This window comes from Anolis sagrei, chromosome 1 (genome assembly GCF_037176765.1).
Source record: "Anolis sagrei isolate rAnoSag1 chromosome 1, rAnoSag1.mat, whole genome shotgun sequence".
NCBI classification, from domain to species: domain Eukaryota; kingdom Metazoa; phylum Chordata; class Lepidosauria; order Squamata; family Dactyloidae; genus Anolis; species Anolis sagrei.
The window spans coordinates 262132314-262154448 of NC_090021.1; the positions used below are offsets into that span (position 1 = coordinate 262132314).

General features: G+C 39.4%; 1 protein-coding gene across 2 annotated transcripts in view; it reads right to left on the reverse strand.

Annotated features, from left to right (window-relative positions):
- The window catches only part of LUZP2 (leucine zipper protein 2), a 462834-nt gene that overhangs the window by 215816 nt on the left and 224883 nt on the right, over nucleotides 1-22135 (reverse strand). For both annotated transcript variants that reach the window (XM_060765877.2, XM_060765867.2), the window contains exon 5: nucleotides 8683-8745. In XM_060765877.2, coding sequence (XP_060621860.2) covers nucleotides 8683-8745 — 63 coding nt within the window. The remainder of the gene's footprint in view (nucleotides 1-8682; nucleotides 8746-22135) is intronic.

Here is a 22135-nt window from a genome sequence, read left to right on the forward strand (position 1 = left end):
GTGTGGACTCAGATAACCCAGTTCAAAGCAGATATTGTGGGGTTTTCTGCCTTGATATTCAGGGTTATATGGCTGTGTGGAAGGGCCTTTAGTCTCTACCCCTCACCAGGCCTTATCCTGTTTTGCAAATCACTATGGTTGCCCAATTCTGACAAGTGGACTCCATCTCAGGAAAGATGAGGCTTGAAGCAAATTTGAATAAGAGCAGTTCTTGTATCACAAAGCATGCAACATTGGTGGTTTGTAGTGACATGTCCAACTGAGGCATGAGAAAGGCACTATTATAGGGAACTGAACTGCAAGACATGGCCTCTAATGTTATGTTTGATATGAATAGGTAATGTTATGACATTTTCTGGGTAAATGTATAAGCACAGTTGGCATTTATGTGTGTGGCAAGATCTTCTACTTGTCTCCCTATCCATGTGGTGTGTCATTCTATAGGTGAGTAACCATTTAAGATAGGGAAGATGTCTGTGCACATATCTAGGGCAAATTAGAGATGAAAAGAATACTGAGGAGAATTTTGAATTCAAAGGGGGAAAATGATGGGAAATGTTGGAAATGTGAGAAACATAAAGGAGACTTTAGTCACATGTGGTGGAGATGCAAACAAGTTAAAAAGTACTGGCATCAAATCTACAAAGAAATAGAAAACATTCTGCATTTGAGATTTGATTTTAGGCCCGAGTATTTTTTTTATTAGGGATCACAGATTTTGAAATGAATAAAAACACGAACAAGATTTTCTTTTATTTAATAACTGCAGCCAGAATAACTCTGGCACAATTATGGAAAACACCAAGAATACCCACAAAAGAAAATTGGATTTTGAAAGTGATGGACATTCTGAATATGGACCTTTTCACCCAAAAACTTGCTCAGAACAACATCACTACCAGGAAACAGATTGGGGACAGATTATGGAATTCTTAAGAAATAAATACAGAGGACTTTATATAAAGGAAAATTAAAAGAAACTTAAAGAACAGAAGGGAAAATAAGAAAACAACACCTGCATGTTCCTGCATGGCAGGGAATTTGGACTTGATTACTCTTGTCTCTTCTAACTATGATTCTACGAAGCCAATATCTCTATTACTGTAGTAAAGTGTTTATATTATGCTAGAAATCCCAGCAACTATGACTCCCAAATGTCAAGGTCTATTTTCCCCAAACTCCAACAGTGTTTACATTTGGGCATATTGGGTATTCATGCCAAGTTTGGTCCAGATCCATCATTGTTTGAGTCCACAGTGCTGCCTGGATGTAGATGAACTACAAATCCAAAACTCAAGGTCAATGCCCACCAAACCCTTCCTGTGTTCCAAGTTTGGTTCAATTTCATCGTTGGTGGAGTTCAGAATGCTCTTTGAAGGTTAACTATAAATCCCAGCAACTACAACTCCCAAACGACAAAATCATTTTTTTAGTGATGGTCACTCCTTGATTTAGTAGGTGTTGTGGCCAAATTTGGTGGCAATTCGTCCAGCGGTTTTTTAGTTATGATGTCACTCAAAACAAACAGAGCATTTTTATATGTATAGATGGAAATATAATCTTTGTTCTTAAAAAAAACTTTTATTGATTCTTGCATTGAAAACAATTTTAAGGGAAATAGTTGCAATTCTAGTTGAAAGGAGAAAAATGCATGCTAAATTATTCTACTGAAAGTGGATAGAAGATTCCTTTCAGCAAGCAACTTCAGGGATATTTTGGGCAACATAAGCAAAAAGAGCAGAGCATTCTGTTTTTAGAATATTGGAGGAAAAACTCATTACTCACAATGGAGTGGGCAGGAGAGCAGAAGTCTTACCACAGAGGAGATGTAAGCCACAGTCTCATTAAATTCAACTAGAAGTTCAAAACCATTTATTCAATATGTCAAAGATACTTTGCTGTTTTCTTATAAGGTCCAAGAGTATTCTTGACCCAGAGCAGAAGCTACTATCACCAGCCCCTTTAAATATAAATAAATGTTTACAAAAATATTCCCAGCTACAAGATCAAGCACATTGAACTGCCTTCATAGCATTTTGAAGCCATTTTTCTTTTGAGTTATTCACCCTCCTCACAATTTCTGGCCATGGTTTATAATAAATTCAGGTAGCATGAAACAGAACTAGTTTTAATGGCCCCATCCCTGATCATCAGAGAGCAAAAAAGCATAATAGGGGCACACAAAGCTACACAGTCACATGTTTCACAGGACTGGTGATGACACTTTGAGCAAGAAATCTGAAAGGATCTTGCTACAGGTATATGACAACTTCCTGGAGATAAATAATAATCTCCTGTCTGCCATTTCCTATCCTATTAAGTATTGTGACAGCGCGAGTGGCACCACCTATGTGTAGAACTGTTAGTTTCAAGATTTAAACTGTTGTATCATGCTTAATCCTGCCTTTTTACCCTGCTTATGTATAAGTTGGATTGATTGGTTACTTATAGCTGTCAATCAGTATTGTTTGGCTCCACCTCTTCCTGGAGGAGGGGGGTGGATGTGAGAGACTTGGCTCTAAAAGCCCCTGCTTAAAGTTACCTCTCAGACCAATTCTGAGGTTTTTTACCCTTGAGACTTATGCTTCATGTTCAGACCAACCTGAACGACGCTGGAAGTCTCAAGCACCTTCAAACCGGTTCTTTTGGCACCAGAGGAAGATCCTGAGTCTTCAGACATAGGCCATTTGAACTGGGGTTGTGGTTTGCTCCGGCATTTGCAGCCATTGAGGAAAGAGGAAACAGGAAAAGCTTCTCAGCTACAAACTCCTAGGACTTCAGAGATTGTAAAGTATATTTCTTTTATCCCTGTTGAAACATCAAGCTTATGCCTGAGAAAGATAACTCATTCTGAACAATAAATAGTATTTATTGTTCAGAATGAGTTATCTTTCTCAGGCATAAGCTTGATGTTTCAACAGGGATAAAAGAAATATACTTTACCATTTCGAGTTATCTGTTGTGTTTTGGTCTTTGGGAGTTCCAGTTTCCTATAGGAGGGCAATAAGCAATCCCCTGGGGAAAGATGCCACATCCATGCCTCTCTCATTAAGAGTTATAGCCCCCAGGCGCGACAGCACAAGTATTCTATCATGTTGACTCTCCTTTGATATTCTTATATAGTTATATCATTCTACATGAATGATGGTTGTTGCACCTCTATTTTTGTTTCTCTTCCTTTTTGGCCATTTTTGTCAGCCTATCTATCCCATAATGGACATTTTGGGTAGAAAACTGGCATGGATTTCCCCCATAGTTATGCTTCATGTTCCCCCATAGTTGCCTGCTTTTAATTCCTATCCTGGCCACCTTGCTACTTACTCAGGCATTTAATCCTCTCTAAGCAGGCGATCCCTTTTCTACTCCCAGACCTGTCTACTGCTACTGAAACACAAATACTAGGGATATTTAATTTTTAGTCAGGATGAATTTCCAGCCAGTATTTTGTAGCAACTATACCACTACTTTGTTCTAAAATGTTTGGCTCTTTCAGGTAGCTTCTTCAGTTAGGAGCTATAAGATGGATCTTCTTTTGACTGAAATAATAAATCACACCATAACATTCAATATCCTGAGTTGTTCAAAAGTTGTTAACCTGATTCAGAACACTTCTGGTTTGCTTTGTGCCTTGTTCAAAGAACTGAAAATAAAACCTCATTCATTATTAAGAAATCCTGTAATTGTCCTAATGTAGCCATTGCCTACCAGCCAATGAGGCTCAGGAGCTTGCCTTAATGGACTCTGAAACTGAATTACCAAAGTTTCAAGGATACTGTTTGGTAACCATATCATTATCCCATTCAATAGCTAAGTAAAAAGAGAAAGTAAAATTTTGATCCCTTGTGAACAGTCACACCTGATCTTTTTATGCCTCATTGTGTCTAGGAAAAGATACAGTTTACAGAGAGCCCTGATCAAACTATGCACTGAAGCAACAGGAATGTTAACAATAAAGTAGTGTGTTTTGCATTTTTGTTCAGTGAGACACACTGATGAAAATACTGCTAAGCTTTAATCTCATTTAAAGAATAAAATTAATCAAAATTCATTAGGCAGCACTGAGTATTCAATTGAACTGATGCGGCCAGTCCCAAAACAGCCATAAGCTCCCATTTCATTTTTTTTCTTTTTATGTGTCTTTTAAATTTTTGTGTGTGAGGGAAAAGAGTGCAAAGATTTTGTATGACTCCTCAAGAGGCATTTAAAAACCATTCCCATCCCAAAGAGGCTGGTAAGAGTGCAGGTGGAAAATGTAATTGTCTCATAGGAGCTGGTAGATAACAAATGGTTCAGCCAAGCTGCTATATAATGTACCATGCCACAAAAGATCAAAGCTCTTTAAGCTGCCTAGGATCAAATGCTTTCCAACAGTTGGAGTTACAGACCCCAAAATGTCCTAGAATTATGTGAATAGTATTTCAAGGGAACCTAAATTGGCTTTATTTCTTCTTGTTGCCTTTACACAACAATTCAAGATAACAAAATATAATGTAAAGGTGTGTACAATTGTGATTTCTGGATTTTTGCTTCCCTGCTGTTCAGGTTATAAATTCTGTTCTATGAGCTTTATTGTAATCTTTTTGTGAACTCCCACTGAGCCATGAAACTCACTGCATGACCTTGGGCCTGTTACTTTCTCACAGACTGACCTACGTCACAGGTTTGTTATACAGCTAAAGGAGAGCCATGCACTCTGCAAAGAGAAAGCTGTATAAAAATATAATTAACAAATGAAAGGTACAATGTTAGGTCATAGATTTGAGAGACATTCAGTGCACTGAAGAGTGTTCTGCTTTGTTCTGCAAGAACTATTTAACTGGGTAGTAAAGAAGCTTGGCTTTGATATTTCTTCATGGATGGCATTTGCTTCATCATTGAGCAATGGCCCCCCATTGACTGTAAGCACTGAACTGTCATTCATAGAATCATAGTGTTGGAAGACCACATGGGCCATCTAGTCCAACTCCTTGCCTTGCAGGAAAAGCTCAACCAAAACACACCTTAGATATGGCCATCTAGCTTCTGTTGAAAAGTCTCCAAGGAATAAGCTTCCACCACACTCTGAAGCAGAGAGTTTGATTGCTGAACAGCCCTCACAGCCAGGAAGTTCTTCCTAATATTCCTTTCCTGTAATTTGAAGCCATTGTTCCACATCCTAGTCTCCAAGGCAGCAAAAAACAAGTCTCAAAGGCAGCAAAAAATAATGCCTCTAGACCATGGCCATATAGCCCAAAAAACCTACAACAACCCAAAAAACAAGGCTGTTAAAACTGCTGTTTCACATTGTTGGCTCATGTTCAACTTGTCCACTAACCACCTTATCACATTGAGAAATTTCCCCATCGTAGGACACTTCGGTCTCTTTTCAAGCAGGCAGAGGCACTGAGCTCATCACATGAGTTAAACTGCTTCCAGCTGTCATACATAGTCCTCCTTGATTGAAAAGAGGCAGAAGTATCCTGAAAGGAGAGAACTCTGGCATCACTTTGAGAAATTTCCCCTTCTTAGGACACTTCAGCCTCTTTTCAAGCATGGAGAGGCATGCATGTTCCGGGGTTTAAAAAAGGCAGAAATGTTCTGAAAGGAAGGAATTCTAAACATGGGCCAGCAATTGTGTTCAGAGCTCCTGCCTCTTATTGTGCTTTACTCCCATGGTTCCAACTAAAAAACAGGTGGGATGGGTACCTTCAATGTTTCCTGTCCTGTTTCCTTGCCCAACTGTCAGCAGTCTCTTGTATCATATGGGGTTTGATACAGAGCAATATTATCCCATAGAAGGCAATAGTCTTAACCTGGATCACTGTCTCTTGTATCATATAGAGTTTGGGCAGAACAATATACCTGTCTGTTGATCAATAAGATTTTTACCCTGGCCTGCTGCCAGGTTCTATGGGATGACAGGAAAGTGATTCCATGTGGCTTTTAACTGTATGGAGGTGCAATGAAGGGAACATCCTTACAACCACTCCAATTTATTTATTTTGTATTTATTTTAAATATTTATATCCTGCCCTTCTCCCCACAAGGGGGACTCCGCGCAGCCTCACATGAGCATCAGAGGATGCTAACAGCATAAATACCATAAAAATTACAATTCCAAGGCCACAACCACTATGCACCTTCTTAGTTCCCAAAGGGACCCTTGATTCCTCTTGCCCAGTGGCACAGGGACTTGAATTTCTAGATTCAAGATTCATGCCAACAACCAAAGCTCAAAATTCTGACAAATTTAAAAATCCCATTGAACAGTCAGTAAAACAGAGGAATAATGAAGTCCCACAATGAGCACAAGCATAGCAGGAAGTAAACATAGCTATGGCACTTGAAAGGCAACTATCTTGAACAGACAAGAGCACCACTTGAATTAACCCCCACCACCACCACCACCACCACCACCTTCTTCACTTAGCCTGCCCCTGCACTTTGAACTGCTTGACTGCTGCTTTCTTGCTTTCCAGCCAGCAACCAACTAGTGCCTGCTGGGAAAGAAAGGCCCAGGCCTGGCCACATGGTGACCCCTATTCCACCCTATGGTCCACCTGCTTATAATGGGCCTGCATGAGGTAAGTCACTAGGCAAATTAACCTAACACCTGAAATTGGCTCTGAAAACAATAGTTAATGTTATGGATAAACTATATACTGGCTGTCAAATGCTGTATTTTAAAGTGCAAGAGAAGACTGAATGTGGTTTATAGTACCTTGGGTAATTATGCCTATTCCCATTCTTTCCTCATGAGACATGTGTCCTGGGACTTCATCCCATGCACGCCCCATCCCACCCCCCTGCCATATCTACATTCTTCTAAAACATTTCATAGACAAAGTTCCATGGAGCCCTTCACACAGCACAAAATGACCTCTAGCTATCATATGTGGTATTGTGTCAATGAACTGTACTAGAAATGTGGAGAAATGGGGGAGGAGTGCAGGAGTTGGGGAGAAATCATCTTCTGAGCTCTTGATGCACTTGGAACCAGGAGGCAGCACTTCCTTATACGTTGGATGGGATTTGTCAGATTTGCCTATGTTAATTCGTTTAAGTAACATCGAGGAGTGGACGTTCCTATGGGCAGTCTCCTACTCAGCATTGATGCTCCACTTCTTTTCCAAATTCCTTCTGCATGAGCCTGGAACTGTGTTTTTAAATTTCAATTATACAAAGAAATTGCACGATTGTAAGGTATCACCACTTTGCTATCATTGTATTTTCTTCCACAATGTTTTGGGTGGGGACTGTACTACTCACTCATGTTCTGGTTCAGAATGCAGAAAAGAACTTTAAAAAGAATTGAAAACATAAAGCATCTGATGGGATTTGTAAAACAAAATTATGTCCTTTTATACGCAATGTGACACTATGCTATAGTATGAAGATGATCCCCCATCCTTTCTCCAACACCATTGGATGAGGTCCATAGATATGGGTTTACAGTAACCACCAAACAGGGTAACCTTAGCTCAGAGGAAGGCAAAGGCAAACTCACTCTTAACAAATGTACCAAGAATTCCCTGTGCTGTGTTTGCTTTGTTCTAAGTAAAAACTAACATGTAGGCACACAACAAAATTTGAGACGTGATCTATAGAGCAATATTATACTGAATCCTGATTTCTATAAGACACCAGATTCATTCAATACAACAATCAAAACATACATGAATATGTGTATTAAATGTATTCCAGCGACTCAATTATTAGCATTTTAAATTAAACTTGATTTCACTTTTAATTTCATAGGCAACTAACTTAGTAGTTGCTCTGGGTATTTAGGTTATTTTACTTTCTGAAATTTCACAAAAAGCAAATACAAGCATATACAGAGTCTGTCCCAAAATTAACGAGAATCATTTTTGTGCAGTGCAGAAGGACCAGAAAAGAAAAGTGAGAGTTGAGCCAAGAGGAGGGGGAATCCAGGCATATGGTTTGACCTTGTTCAGTTGAGTTCACACTTTTGTAGTAGTTGGTACATTGGCAAAATGTGTAGTAGATTTGTGTAGTAGTTTTTGTAATGGAAGAAAATGCAAGGAACTGGAGCAGCGTCCTTTAACTTCAAAAACTGAGAACAATGCGGCTCATGTGAAGACTGTTCTGAATCCTTCCTTACCCACTGTACAGCCCTGACTTGGCTTCTTGTGATTTCTTTCCCAAGCTCAAAACCCAACTAAAAGGGCAGCACTTTGGGGCAGTTGAAAACATTCAGGCAGCTATAACGAGGGCTTTGAACAACATTTAAAGTGAAGACTTCCTACACTGTTATGAAGAGTGGCAGTAATGCTGATACTGCTGTATTTGCTCACAGGGAGCCTATTTTGAAGGGAATAAACTATAATTGCATGTATGTTCAATAGAAAAAAATCATTCTCATTGGTTTTTGGGACAGATCACATATTAAGTATGGTGAGGCTATTCTATTTTGGACACATTATGTGATGACATGCGTAACAAAACAAAATTTGGTAAACTGGAAGGCAGAAGAAAAAGACCACATTATAGATAGATTGATTCATTCAAAGAAGCCATGTTCCTGAGTTTGCAAGGCATAAGCAGAGCTGTGGATGAATGACCAGGAAGTCTTTCATTCATAGGGCCAACACAAGTCAAAGTTAATTTGACAGTAAATAACAACAACATACCAATATGAGAGATACTTCACAAAATGTTGACAATTGATTAACATCTTACCTCATTTTGAAGATCCCTGATCATTTTGCTTTTTCTCTCCATTTCTGTCTTCAAAAAGTTAATCTGAAAACATTAAGTAACAACTTAAGAAATCTCCAAAATCCATCAATAGATAAAATGCATGTGTCAGGTACAGATAGATAGATAGATAGATAGATAGATAGATAGATAGATAGATTATAGTATCAACACTACTGCAAAGCATTTTCAGGTCCTTCATAGTAGACATCATATACTTTCACACTTCCTGCTTTCTTGTCTCTTTTAGCCTTTAGCAAAAACATTGCCTCTTCATTTACTTCACACCTATGTAAATAACTAACCATGAAAATTGATGTTTTTGGCACATCTATTGTTGGTAAATCTGAGAAAAATGGTTAAAATCATTTCAGCTTTGAGACGGTATCTCAAAGGCATAGTGAATATATTTCAGTTTCCACTCCAAGCATATATATATTTATATACTTTGTTATTTAAGTATAATCTTTAAGACTATATACAAAACCCCACAGAACATTTCAACTTTATTACCAACACTGGAAGAGATTAAAAATCACAGCCTCAACATGGATGAAAAGGTTCATCAGTTCTGAAGAAGGCATAAACAATGTCTCACTGATGAAACAAGTTTCTGTCTTTTTCTTACAATACACCGAAGAAAAAGAAGGCAAAGTAATTTTCAAAGAAGTGAATGTGTTAAGACTCTGGCAGTTCAAAGTAACCAAGGGAAAGGGAGAGTAAAAAGAAGGAATGTAGCAGTCACCTTCTACACCACATTCCTCTGTAAAGTGTGACCAAGATATCTGTACTTTTCTGTTGCTCTAATGCAGGGGTCGGGAACCTATGGCTCGCGAGCCAGGTGTGGCTCTTTTGATGAGTGCATCTGGCTCGCCCGTGTATTCCCTTGGAAAGGAACTGAGCCCGCCTTTGGCTGATTAGGCCCCGAAGGAAGGGAGGAGGGAAGGAAGGGAGAAGGGAAGCAACGGGGAATCTTTTCCCCACCAAAAGCCCACCTTGACCCGTTGCGGCCTAGTCGCCTCCGCCGATCCCCGGCCTCGCGTAGCGGCCTCGCCAGAGCAGGGAAAGCGGGGAAGAGGGGAGAGAGAGAGGGGCCTTTCTTCAGCTACGGCGCCCGAGAAGCGAAGCTCTGGCCGAGGGAGGGAAAGGGGCGGAGCGCGCCACGCCCCCTCTCGGGCCGCCAGGGAACTGCACCGCACCGAGGCCGTTTCCGCCTCCCTTCTCGCCCTGACTACAGCTCCCGGCATGCCCCGCGATAGCCCTCCAGGCTAAGGGATGCCGGGAAATGTAGTCTGAAAGGGAAAAAAGGGAATTAGACACCATTCCCATGTTTATAGGATTGAATTTCCTGAGGCCTTGCAAAACTACAGTTCCCATCTTTGTTGTATTGTGTTTCCTGAGGCCTTGCAAAACTATAACTCCCATGTTTCATAGCATTGAGTTTCCTGAGGCCTTGCAAAACTATAATACCCATATTTTATAGCATTGAGTTTCCTGAGGCCTTGCAAAACTACACCTCCCATGTTTCTATAGCCATGAGTTTGGAGTGGCCTTGCAAAACTAGGACTTCCATTATTCCATAGCATTGAGTTTCCTGAGGCCTTGCAAAACTACAATTCCCATGTTTCTCTGGGTAAACAGGTAAACGCCCCCTTTTGAATCAGTCTGCTCGGTCATTAGCTCAAAGCTAACCCTTCAATGAAGAAGATAGCGAAAAGAAAAAAAGATGATGAGTATCGTACATTTCAGGATGAATGGACTGAAGAATTCGCCTTTGTAGAGAGAGCAGGTTCTGCGGTGTGCCTAATCTGCAATGACAAAATTGCATCGATGAAACAGTGGAATGTAAAGCGGCACTTCGACACACGCCATGCTACCTTTGCATCAAAATACCCTGCGGGAGACAGCAGGAAGAAAGCGTGCCAAGAGCTGCTGAGCAGGGTGCAAGCTAGCCAGCAGCAACTCCGCTTATGGACCCGGCAAGGCGACTATAATTCCGCTAGTTTTGCTGGATCTTTAGCAATAGTAAGGAACGGAAAACCATTCACAGATGGCGAGTATGCTAAAACGTTGATGCTGGATGTAGCCAATGAACTTTTTGATGATCTTCCGAACAAAGATAAGATAATCAAACGGATACAAGACATGCCTCTGTCGGCAAGAACTGTTCATGATCGTACCATCATGATGGCAAACCAAGTGGAGGAAACGCAAGTGAAGGACATAAATGCAGCGCCGTTCTTTTCCCTGGCTTTGGATGAGTCAACAGACGTAAGTCATTTGGCGCAGTTCAGTGTGATTGCAAGATATGCTGCTGGTGACACACTGCGCGAAGAAAGTCTTGCTGTTCTGCCAATAAAAGGGTCCACAAGAGGTGAGGATTTATTCAAGTCTTTCATGGAGTTCGCTCGTGAAAAAAATCTACCTATGGATAAACTTCTCTCAGTGTGTACTGATGGTGCTCCGTGTATGGTGGGGAAAAACAAAGGATTTGTGGCGCTTCTCCGTGAACATGAAAATAGACCCATCCTAAGTTTCCATTGCATTCTACACCAGGAGGCACTTTGTGCTCAGATGTGTGACGGTCAGCTTGGCGAAGTGATGTCGCTGGTCATTCGTGTGATCAACTTTATTGTTGCCCGAGCCTTAAATGATCGCCAGTTTAAAACACTGCTGGATGAAGTTGGAAATAACTACCACGGTCTGCTTTTGCACAGCAATGTGCGTTGGTTGTCACGAGGGAAGGTGCTCAGCCGTTTTGCGGCTTGCCTGAACGAAATCCGGAATTTCCTTGAAATGAAAGGCATCGAGCATCCTGAGCTAGCTGAAACTGAGTGGCTCCTCAAGTTTTACTATCTCGTGGATATGACTGAACATCTGAACCAGCTCAATGTGAAAATGCAAGGCATTGGAAATACAGTGTTATCCCTTCAATACGCCGTGTTTGCTTTTGAAAACAAGCTGGAGCTCTTTATCATGGATCTTGAAACGGGTCGTTTACTACATTTTGAAAAACTGAGACAATTTAAAGATGCATGCACAGCAAGTGAGCCCACTCAAAACTTTGATCTCCACCAGCTAGCTGGCTTCACATCCAGTCTCCTACAGTCGTTCAAAGCACGCTTCGGAGAATTTCGTGAGCACACTCATCTCTTTAAGTTCATCACCCATCCAAACGAGTGTTCACTGAACACAGCCGACCTGAGTTACATTCCTGATGTCTCCCTCAGAGATTTTGAAGCAGAAGTGGCTGACCTGAAGGCCTCAGACATGTGGGTGAATAAGTTCAAGTCACTGAATGAAGTTTTGGAAAGAATCGCACGACAGAAAGCGGAGTTGGCGAGCAAGCACATGTGGACAGAAATGAAAAAACTTCAACCTGAAGACCAGCTGATTATCAAAACTTGGAACGCGCTTCCTGTCACATACGACACACTGAAGCGTGTGAGTATTGCTGTATTGACCATGTTTGGATCTACGTATTCATGTGAGCAGTCATTTTCACATCTTAAAAACATCAAGTCCAACCTATGATCACGTTTAACGGATGAAAGCCTCAACGCCTGCATGAAGCTTAACCTCACCAAGTACCAACCAGACTACAAAGCCATCAGCAAATCCATGCAGCACCAGAAGTCGCATTAATGGTGAGTATTATAACAACATTATTTAAAAGAATAAATTCAGAGGCTTATTATACTCACATTTAGTTGAATTCAGTCTTAAAATATATTATATGGCTCTCACTGAAATAAATTTCCAAATATTTTGCTTTCATGGCTCTCTGAGTCAAAAAGGTTCCCGACCCCTGCTCTAATGGATCCAAACTTCAGGAAAATAAATTCCACCTAAATATTAGGAAGAACTTCCTGATGTTAAGAGCTGTTCAACAGTGGAATATGCTGCCTCAAAGTGTGGTGGGATCTTCTCCAAAAGTTTTTAAACAGTCGCTGGATGGCCACTTGTCAGAAGCATTCTGATTGTGTGTTCCTGCATGGCAGGGGATTGAACTGGATGTTCCTGGAGGTCTCTACCAACTCTGATTTTACCTCTTTCTCTTTTATTCTTGAACAATTATTTGGTATTGAATAGTTTATAAAAATGTGATTCCTAGATATGATTCCTTTAATGATTTACAGCATCACATGCTTAAAGGTTCAATTCCTAACAAATACTCTTGAATTATCTCTACAATAGCACTTTATAATTCAATCGATTTTTTCACACACATTCCTCTCACAAGAAAGGCATTATTGTGCTGTCAGCCTGCTTAATTCCAGGAATAACATTGCAGTTTGTGGCTTTCTGAAGCCTTCAAGCAAAAAGCCTTCATGTTCTCACCTGACTTCCAATAATTCAAAGTAACCTGATGAAATGTGAGTGAATTAAATTAATTTCACACATTTTTCATAAGTGACTTGAAGAGTTCTATAGTAGGATCAAAGAGTATTTACTAATTCTTTCCAGCTAATTCTCTCTTCAGTTCTACTAATTTTCCTTTCATCTGGGAGAATCATAGATACTGATTTTATGAGAGATCTTTTCCAGCAAATTTCTTAATTATATCTTTGTATAATTAGTTAGATAAAATTAATCAAAAACAAACAACTAGTTGTTTATAACTTGTTACTGTCAAGCTCTAAGAGGATCTTAAAATCTGCTGTGTTTTGCATTTTACAATGAAACATTTTTAAAAGGCTAAAGGAAAATATATCAAAATAACCAAAAATAGACTGAAGGAGAAGCTTACTGAAGCTAAACAAGTTTGAGTCTAGATAGTGTCTGGACACAGGGCCCACCCAGGGAAATAATATGGAACAAGGATATATTCTGAATTATATGCCCTCTCCATTTCATGAACATAATAACAATGTTCCATGAGCAGTGTCCCTTCACCACTGAAAGCTATCTCATACAAATGAAAGAAAATATGTATGATGCAGAATTCATTCACCTGTGATACATCAGTTGAGATTGCCCCCACAATCAGTTGTGCCATTGCAGCCATCAAATTGTACTATTGTATTGTCGAAGGCATTCATGGCCAGAATCACTGGGTTGTTGTAGGTTTTTTCGGGCTATATGGCCATGTTCTAGAGGCATTCTCTCCTGACGTTTTGCCTGCATCTATGGCAAGCATCCTCAGAGGAACCTCTGAGGATGATTGTCATAGATGCAGGCGAAACATCAGGAGAGAATGCCTCTAGAACATGGCCATATAACCCCAAAAAAAGCCCTACAACAACTCAAATTGTACTATTGTTATAGGCAGTTAAACAAATGCTTAAGGTAGAAAATTTTAGATGGAAGAGCTGTAGTTTTCTGCCTCTACCGTATGTGTCTCCTGTTATCTGCCTTTGTTACACAACAGAACCATTTGTGCCAGATAGCCTGTCTTGATACCTGCCCTGCTGCTCTTAGGTATCCATTTATTTTATTATTATTATTATTATTATTATTATTATTATTATTATTATTATTACACCTTTTTCCTGGAATGGAACCCAAGTGTTGTGGAAGATGCAGTCCCATTGTCAGCAAAGAAGTCAGAAAGATCCAGGAAAGAGTACAGGCAGGGTACAGTGGAATGAGAATAGGTGCTATTTTGTCCATCACCTCAGGCAGCAAAATGTCTAGTTATTAAAAGTCCTTGTAAGTTCTTGCTCACTGGTGGAATATGAGTGGAACTACCCTTCTACTTGTGTCCTGATGAGAAACTGAACAGGGCTCCTTTGTCCAATGTGGCCGTGGCTCTTAAGGTTGGCTGGGAGGGGAATTGGGCCTCTTCTACACTGCCATATAAAATCCAGATAATCTGTTTTGAACCGATTATACTGTATAGCAGTGTAATCCAGTTCAAAGCAGATAATGTGGATTATCTGTTTTTCTTATCTGGATTATATGGGACCTTAGTTAGACATATTTAAGTAAGTAATCAATTTAAATAACAAACAAATAAATTGCATGCATAAGAAGGGGTTTCTGCAGGAGGGGTGGGGGAAGACTGTGATTTTGTGTAGTATATGTAAAACAAAGTTTTAGGGAAAACAAAACAGTCCCGTGAGGACATGGTTTGCAATTGCTATAGAATTCTGACTGACTGTTGAAGTTGGGGGTGATGAAACAGAAAAGAAATGCTATGGAGTGATTGGCATCTTGATCAGCCACACTGCAACATTATTCTGCAAATTCCTCTTGTTCCATTTAATGGCATGAACGTACAATATCTTGTCAATCAAATCTGTTTACGGCTACAGCTTACTTAAAATAAAAATTGTTAGCTAATGAGAAGGCAGTTTATAAATCTAAACAAAAAGCCAGATCTGCAACAGTGAATATACAATGGACTGATTGTAGAAATGTGATTTAGATTTAGCAAGTAAATGGGTATAATATTTGCCTTGTTCATTATCCAATATGGAGATGTGGCCTTAATCCCAAGGTTCCTATGACTTCAAGGAAACTTGAGTAACCAATTTTTCAAACAGCCACAATGATTGGAGCAATCTAGAAGTAGCTAATTAAACAGAACAATTGTGGAGATAGCACTGTGTCCTGAAAAAGGAAACAGGGATTTGTATGATTCTTGTTATCTCCACCAGAAGGACAGCATTCCTTACAAAGAAAAGGCAAATATTTTAGTTTGCCTGAAGCCGCTATATTTTAATCCTAAGGATGTACTGGAGAATATTTAGAGACATCTACGATGCCTTCCACCCAACCCCAAGGTGTACAATATATGGCCTTTGGGCTGCATGTGGTCCTTGGCCTCCTGGCCAAGTGATAGTACCTACCTTTCTGCACACCTTGGCCAATCACCTGAAATAGTGGAAAAAAGAACACCGAGCTATTTCTTGGTGCACACACCAAAAGAGCAAATTTTCTGCAGGGATCTTTCTGACCCTTTTGGAATCCCCATGGTGTCCTGAACATTTCCAGCCCCCAAACAGGTAAGACAATGTAACTATTTTGCAATTCTGCTCTCTTTAACAGTATTTGTCATAGTAACAGAGAGGTAAAAAAAGGCAAAATATGAAATAATTAGATGCACTTTCTGACACAAAACATCTGCTGAATCTCAAGAGTAGTTAAACCACTTTTCAATAAGATTAGCAGCATTTCTCGAGAGAATTTCCTACCTCTACATTAAATTAGAAACCTAACAGTTCAGGCTGTCATTTAAGCATCAGGAAATACAGCTCATTATCTAAATGCTGAAACCCCCCCCCCCCACACCCCCCCCCCCCCCCCACACATTGTATCCAAGGAGGATAGTATTATGTCTCTAGGAAATAAGCACTCCATGCTACAAAAAGATGTGTGTGTGTTTCCAGTCTTATTGTAGATTAGGGAGCTATTTTTTCTCTACTGACCTTTATTGTGGTAGGTGTTTGACCTTGAATGTTTCAAATTAAATCCTCCCCACCAGTGAAATACGGAGTACTAACAGATGTTGATGATATAATTCCAGGACTCAGACAGTATTTGGTTATTTAACACAGGTGAATGCTGGAAAGAGCCCTATAGATAATAATTATTTCACTGTTAAAACTTAAAGCTATAAATTTAGTTCCTTGCCTTTGGACATTTTATGTGTGACACAAGGTAAATCATCAGCTACTACCTCTCAAGCTTTGGAATAAAGGAACAATATTGAAAAACAATCTCAGTTATTCTTGAGTGAATTTTCCACATCATAGCAGTTTTATTTTGCTTTCACTTTTTTTCCTTTTTGCCCTTGGGATCTTTTGGTATGAGCAAGAGCGCATATCTTGCCAACAAAATTCTGATACATCCTATTAAATTATTTTTAAAACTTAATTTCTATACTGACCATAGTACAAACATTTATATACTCCTCATACAAAAATTAAGTCAATTTTAATGGGCTTTGCATATAATCATATTGACCTTCTGTCAAGAACAATGATCTTGTACCATACTCTCCAATTGTACTGGTTTGGCAAGGAGTGGTCTGTTGTTCTTTCAATGTTTAGCTGTTTTTAAAATGCCCCAGCTTCTTTCTCTTCTCATCACTTTCTTGCTTTTTCTTGCACTCCTTCAGTTATTTCAAACTGAGTTCAAATTGCAGTAGTAGTTTGCACTCAATCAATTTTGCAATGGAGAGAGCTGAGGAAGTAGCAGAATCTTGCCTTTTCAGTATACTTAGCAAAATCAAATTGTTGCAGCTTCTCTAGGCTTGTATGTTCTCCCTAATTGAAAAGTGTTGCCATCTTGACCACACTCTGATGTTGCTTGGCCAAAGCCTTGGAGCTCTGAGTTGTTTAATTTAATGTTTAATATTTTAATTTGTCAGGAAAACTTCAGTGGCCTGAGGTGCAGGAATTTTAATGAAAATGATACATGCCATTATGGGTGGGTGGGATGATGGCATTCTGTACTATGTAGTTGTCCTTTTTTGTTTGTTTGCCACTTTGATTCCCATTCATGGGAGAAAAGCTGAATAAAAGTTATTATTATTATTATTATTATTATTATTATTATTATTTCAGCCAGCATTTTGAAACAAACATTGACAAAATCACAATCTGTCAACTGCAAAAGGCCACCTTAATTGGCTCAGCACACAACACATCAATTGAAAATACATCACAGTGCTAGATGCTTGGGAAGTACATCTGCCTGCCATCTCAGGAGGAGAAGGAGGAAATCCTGCTGCTACTCTCCCCCTCCCAAGCCAGCTAAGGGGAGGAAGGGGACTGAGGAAGAGTCTTTAAAAACACCTGTCTCCTGGCTGTTGCTTACTACATCTTCCTGCCACCTCAGGAGGAGAAGGAGGAAATCCTGCTGCTTCCCCTCCCCGCCCTCAAGCCAGCTAAGAGGAGAAAGGGGACTGAGGAAGAGACACCTGTCTCCTGCCTGTTGCTCATTATTTCTGTAGTGGTTTTATATTGTATTTGATGTTTTTATGTGCATTTTGATATTATGTATATTACTTGTTGCCTGTAAACTGCCTTGAGTCACCGAAAGGCTGAGAAAGGTAGTATACAAATACAGCAAATAAATAAATAAAATAAATATTTGACTTGTGATTTTGTGATATGAAATCCAGCATATATATCTCATTTGCTGTGATATACTGTGGTTTTGTGTCAGTAAAATAATAATAATAATAATAATAATAATAATAATAATAATGTTCTAGTTTTCAAAGATCAAAATGTTGGAGCCTATGCAATATTTTATCCTTGCAATATTTTATCAAGCACCAATGCCTAGAGGTCTTTAGCTATGTGACCTCATTGATTTAGGAATTGTCTCTCCAATGCATTTGTCCCAGGTTTTTATCTCTGAAATGATGAGAGTATAGGTCTGAATAAATAAATCAGGTTCCAAGATAAAAAGGGATGTTTTGATTTGATTTGAGGATGAAATGTAACCAGAACCCTCAGGGAGATTTGTTCTACAGTTAATGAACATAAGCTAGTGTGAACTGTTTAACAACACCAGGGAACCCCGAGTTGGCCATCTGAAGTACCACCTCAGACTAACACTATAGTGCAGGGTGGCCACCTGGCACAGAAGTCAATTAATAAGATAGGGAAAGCTATATATGTAGGCATATTCTTCTTCTGGGAAAATAAATAAATATGACTTGGACAATGACCAGAAACAAAAAATTAAAAAGAAAAAAGGACACCATATTTGGGTCCATTGGCTTACTTTTTCCAATTTATGCTGATGTTATTGTAAAATATAACAGACCAGAGCATTCTTGCTCTTTCATATTTGGACATCATTTATATGACATATGTTGCTCTATGACATATGCTTCAAGGTTGAAGTGTCAAGCATCCCATCCAGTCAATGATTAGAGGGCTGACAGTGACCATATATGAATACAAAACTGTAAATGGAAGACAGACCTTTCGTCAACTGGGCCCTCAGCAACAATACCTGCTTCATTGGGGTTTTTGGCTCAGGGAGTGTGATTCTGCAAAGCATGCAGGTTCCAACATTCTTTTCAATCTGCAACAGGACACACTCTGATGCGAATTGCAACAAAGGGAAACCTTTTAAGAATAACCAATGAGACAATCAGCTCAAGCACTACATTTCAAATAATTTGTTTTTTTTTTCCTATCAGCTTTCTCTACTGTCCAGCATTCACAACCATACATAGAAATGCAACATACTCCACTTTGGCAGGAAAAACGAAATGCAAAGATACAAAATGAGGGACGCCTCGCTCAAGAGCAGTATGTGTCAAAATGATCTTGAAGTTCTAGTGGACAACAAGTTAAACATGAGCCAACAATGTGATGTGGCGGCAAAAAAAGCCAATGGGATTTTGGCCTGCATCAATACGAGCCTAGTGTCTAGATCTAGGGAAGTAATGCTACCCCTCTATTCTTCTTTGATTAGACCACATCTGGAATATTGTGTCCAATTCTGGGCACCACAGTTCAAGAGAGATATTGACATGCTGGAATGTGTCCAGAGGAGGGTGACTAAAATGATAAAGGGTCTGGAGAACAAGCCCTATGAGGAGCGACTTAGGCATGTTTAGCCTAAAGAAGAGAAGGCTGAGAGGAAATATGATAGCCATGTATAAATATGTGAGAGGAAGCCACAGGGAGGAGGGAGCAAGCTTGTTTTCTGCTTCCCTGGAGACTAGGACGCGAAACAATGGCTACAAACTACAAGAAAGGAGATTCCATCTGAACATGAGGAAGAACTTCCTGACTGTGAGAGCCGTTCAGCAGTGGAACTCTCTGCCCCGGAGTGTGGTGGAGGCTCCTTCTTTGGAAGCTTTTAAACAGAGGCTAGATGGCCATCTGTCAGGGGTGATTTGAATGCAATATCCCTGCTTCTTGGCAGGGGGTTGGACTGGATGGCCCATGAGGTCTCTTCCAACTCTTTGATTCTATGATTCTATGATTCTATGATTCTATGATTCTATGATTCTATGATTCTATGATTCTATGATTCTATGAAATGGGAAACATGATGGCATGGACAACTTTAATATTCATATTCAATTATGTATCTACACCTCAAAATTTTGTCTAGTTTCTTCTACATCTAATCTTCTAAGTCCTGGTCTTTGTGTGATTTATTGACTGCAATCTCTGTTCCAATTAATAATGGAAAGTAGTTATGAAAAATCCCAAACTTTTTCAATGTCTTCATAGTCTACTTATATAAATCACCAGCTAGAAACATTTTAAGTATTAAATGATTTGAAACAACAAAACTGTTTAGAACATCAATATCAATATAGAGTCTACAATTAAATTGATCACAATGCATGGAGCATAAAACTATGCTTATTATACCTCAAATGTTCAACTGGTTAGTCATTTTTGTCAAGAGCTTTTTTTTTTCTTTTTTTTGGCAAAGAACAGACTTCTTCAGTAACAGACAAGATAAACCCTAGAGAGATTTTGTCAAAAGGAAATGCTTTTTCATCTCAATAATTAGATTGGTGGAATGATGGAGAAAGAGAGAAAGAAGGGGAGTTTCTTGGCACTGACTCTTTGAACATACAGTTTGCCACCATGCTTCTGAATGCCCTCTATGACATTAATGAAAGAATAAATATGTGATTTAAAACAAATTGTAATATATTAACCATAAAATGCTCCAAGCTAAACTTAAGCTGCTTGAAGAAATTACTTATAAGCTATAGTTTCAGGAGGATTGTGCATAACTACTTCTTGAGAGGGCTGGCAAGTAATCATTGCTTTTCGGAATAATGTTTACATTTAGGGCTAATGAGTCTGAACAAGATAGGAGTCTTATATAAACCATTCGGGATAATATTCATATTTCAGTAACAATTAGTACAGCCATCTCTAAGAATTCATCTTAGAGATGGCAGATGAAATTTGCACCTTGGACATATACCCAGATTCATGAATCAGTCATCAATGGTGAAATTGTGAACTAACTAATCATAGAAAGAACATCTCTTAGCCTCACAACTGAATGTATTATGTTCTGAAATTTCTGATAACTGGAAAGTTTGCCAGGGTACCAAATACTACATCTCCCCCTCCAAAATAAGCTTCTTTCTGGGTTGCTGTGAGTTTTTCAGGCTGTATGGCCATGTTCCAGCAGCATTCTCTCCTAACATTTCACCTGCATCTGTGGCTGGCATCTTCAGAGGTTCTGATGGCAGTGAGGAAAGTGGAGTGCATATATACCTGTGGAATATTCAGGGTGGGAGAAAGAACTCTTGTCTGTTTCAAGCAAGCGTGGATGTTGCAATTAGCAAGCTTGAATTAGCAAATGAGTAGCCATGAAGTTTGCAAAGTCAATCAGTGAGAGTATCTGCAGTGCCTTTCATGTTCTTTGGTTCATGTGTGAGCACTACGTTTGGTGTAGACTTGTCTACAGCTGCATGGTATATGGTAGACTCCTGCAGTGGTTAAAGGATCCCTCTTATCATTAGCTCTGTTGTATAATATGCATCTGTTGTAGAATACACATTAGCCTGTAGAGTTCAGTTTAAATGGTTCAGTTCACCTTGGAGGAGGTGGGGTTCACAGATGCTGTTTGCACTTTCTACCAGGACTTTAATTGTGCTTCATTTTTGATCTGGGTTTTTGTGAGTGTGTGTATATCAGGAGCAGCATGAGAAACTGCAAATTGCTTTTGGTGTAATAGAATTGGCCATCTGCAAGGACATTGCCCAGGGGACGCCAGGATGTTTGATGTTTTATCATTCTTGTGGGAGGTTTCTTTCATGTCCCCGGATGAGGAGCTGGAGCTGACAGAGGCAGCTCAACCCACTCTCCCCAGATTTGAACCACTGACCTGTTGGTCAGCAGTCCTGCCAGCACAAGGATTTAACCCATTGTGCCATCTGGATGATGGTTGGAATCTTTATGTAGGTATCTAACAGCATGTGTACATTTTCGTAGACTATGTGGCCCAATTGTTGATTTGGTTTGTGGATGACTAGAACATCTAGAAATTGTAGTTTTCCTTCATTTTCTTTTTCAGTGGTAAATTAGATGTTTGGGTTAATATTGTTGATGTGGTCCAGAAACTTGTTTAGTTTTTCTTTGTGACTCCAAATGGTGAATATATCATCCACATATTGGAATCATATAGTGGACTTTTTTGGTGCTGTTCCTAGGGCTTGTTTATCAAAGTGTTCCATGTAAACATGTGCTATAACAGATGGCTACTCCATCTTTCTGTTCATAGAATTTATTATCTCATTGGAAGTAGCTTGTAGTGAGGCAATGTTGAAACAGGGCTGTGATGCCTTCTAGGAAATTCTGTTTAATGAGTGTGATGATGCCTGCTATTGGGATCTTGGTGAGTAGAGACACCACATCAAAACTGATCAGTTTGTCATTGGTGTTGGCTCAATTTCAGATCAAATTCATTAAATTCATACTTATGATGCAATATCCAACACATGGGCGTGGCCCGTGCCAAAAAATTAAGAATTGACACT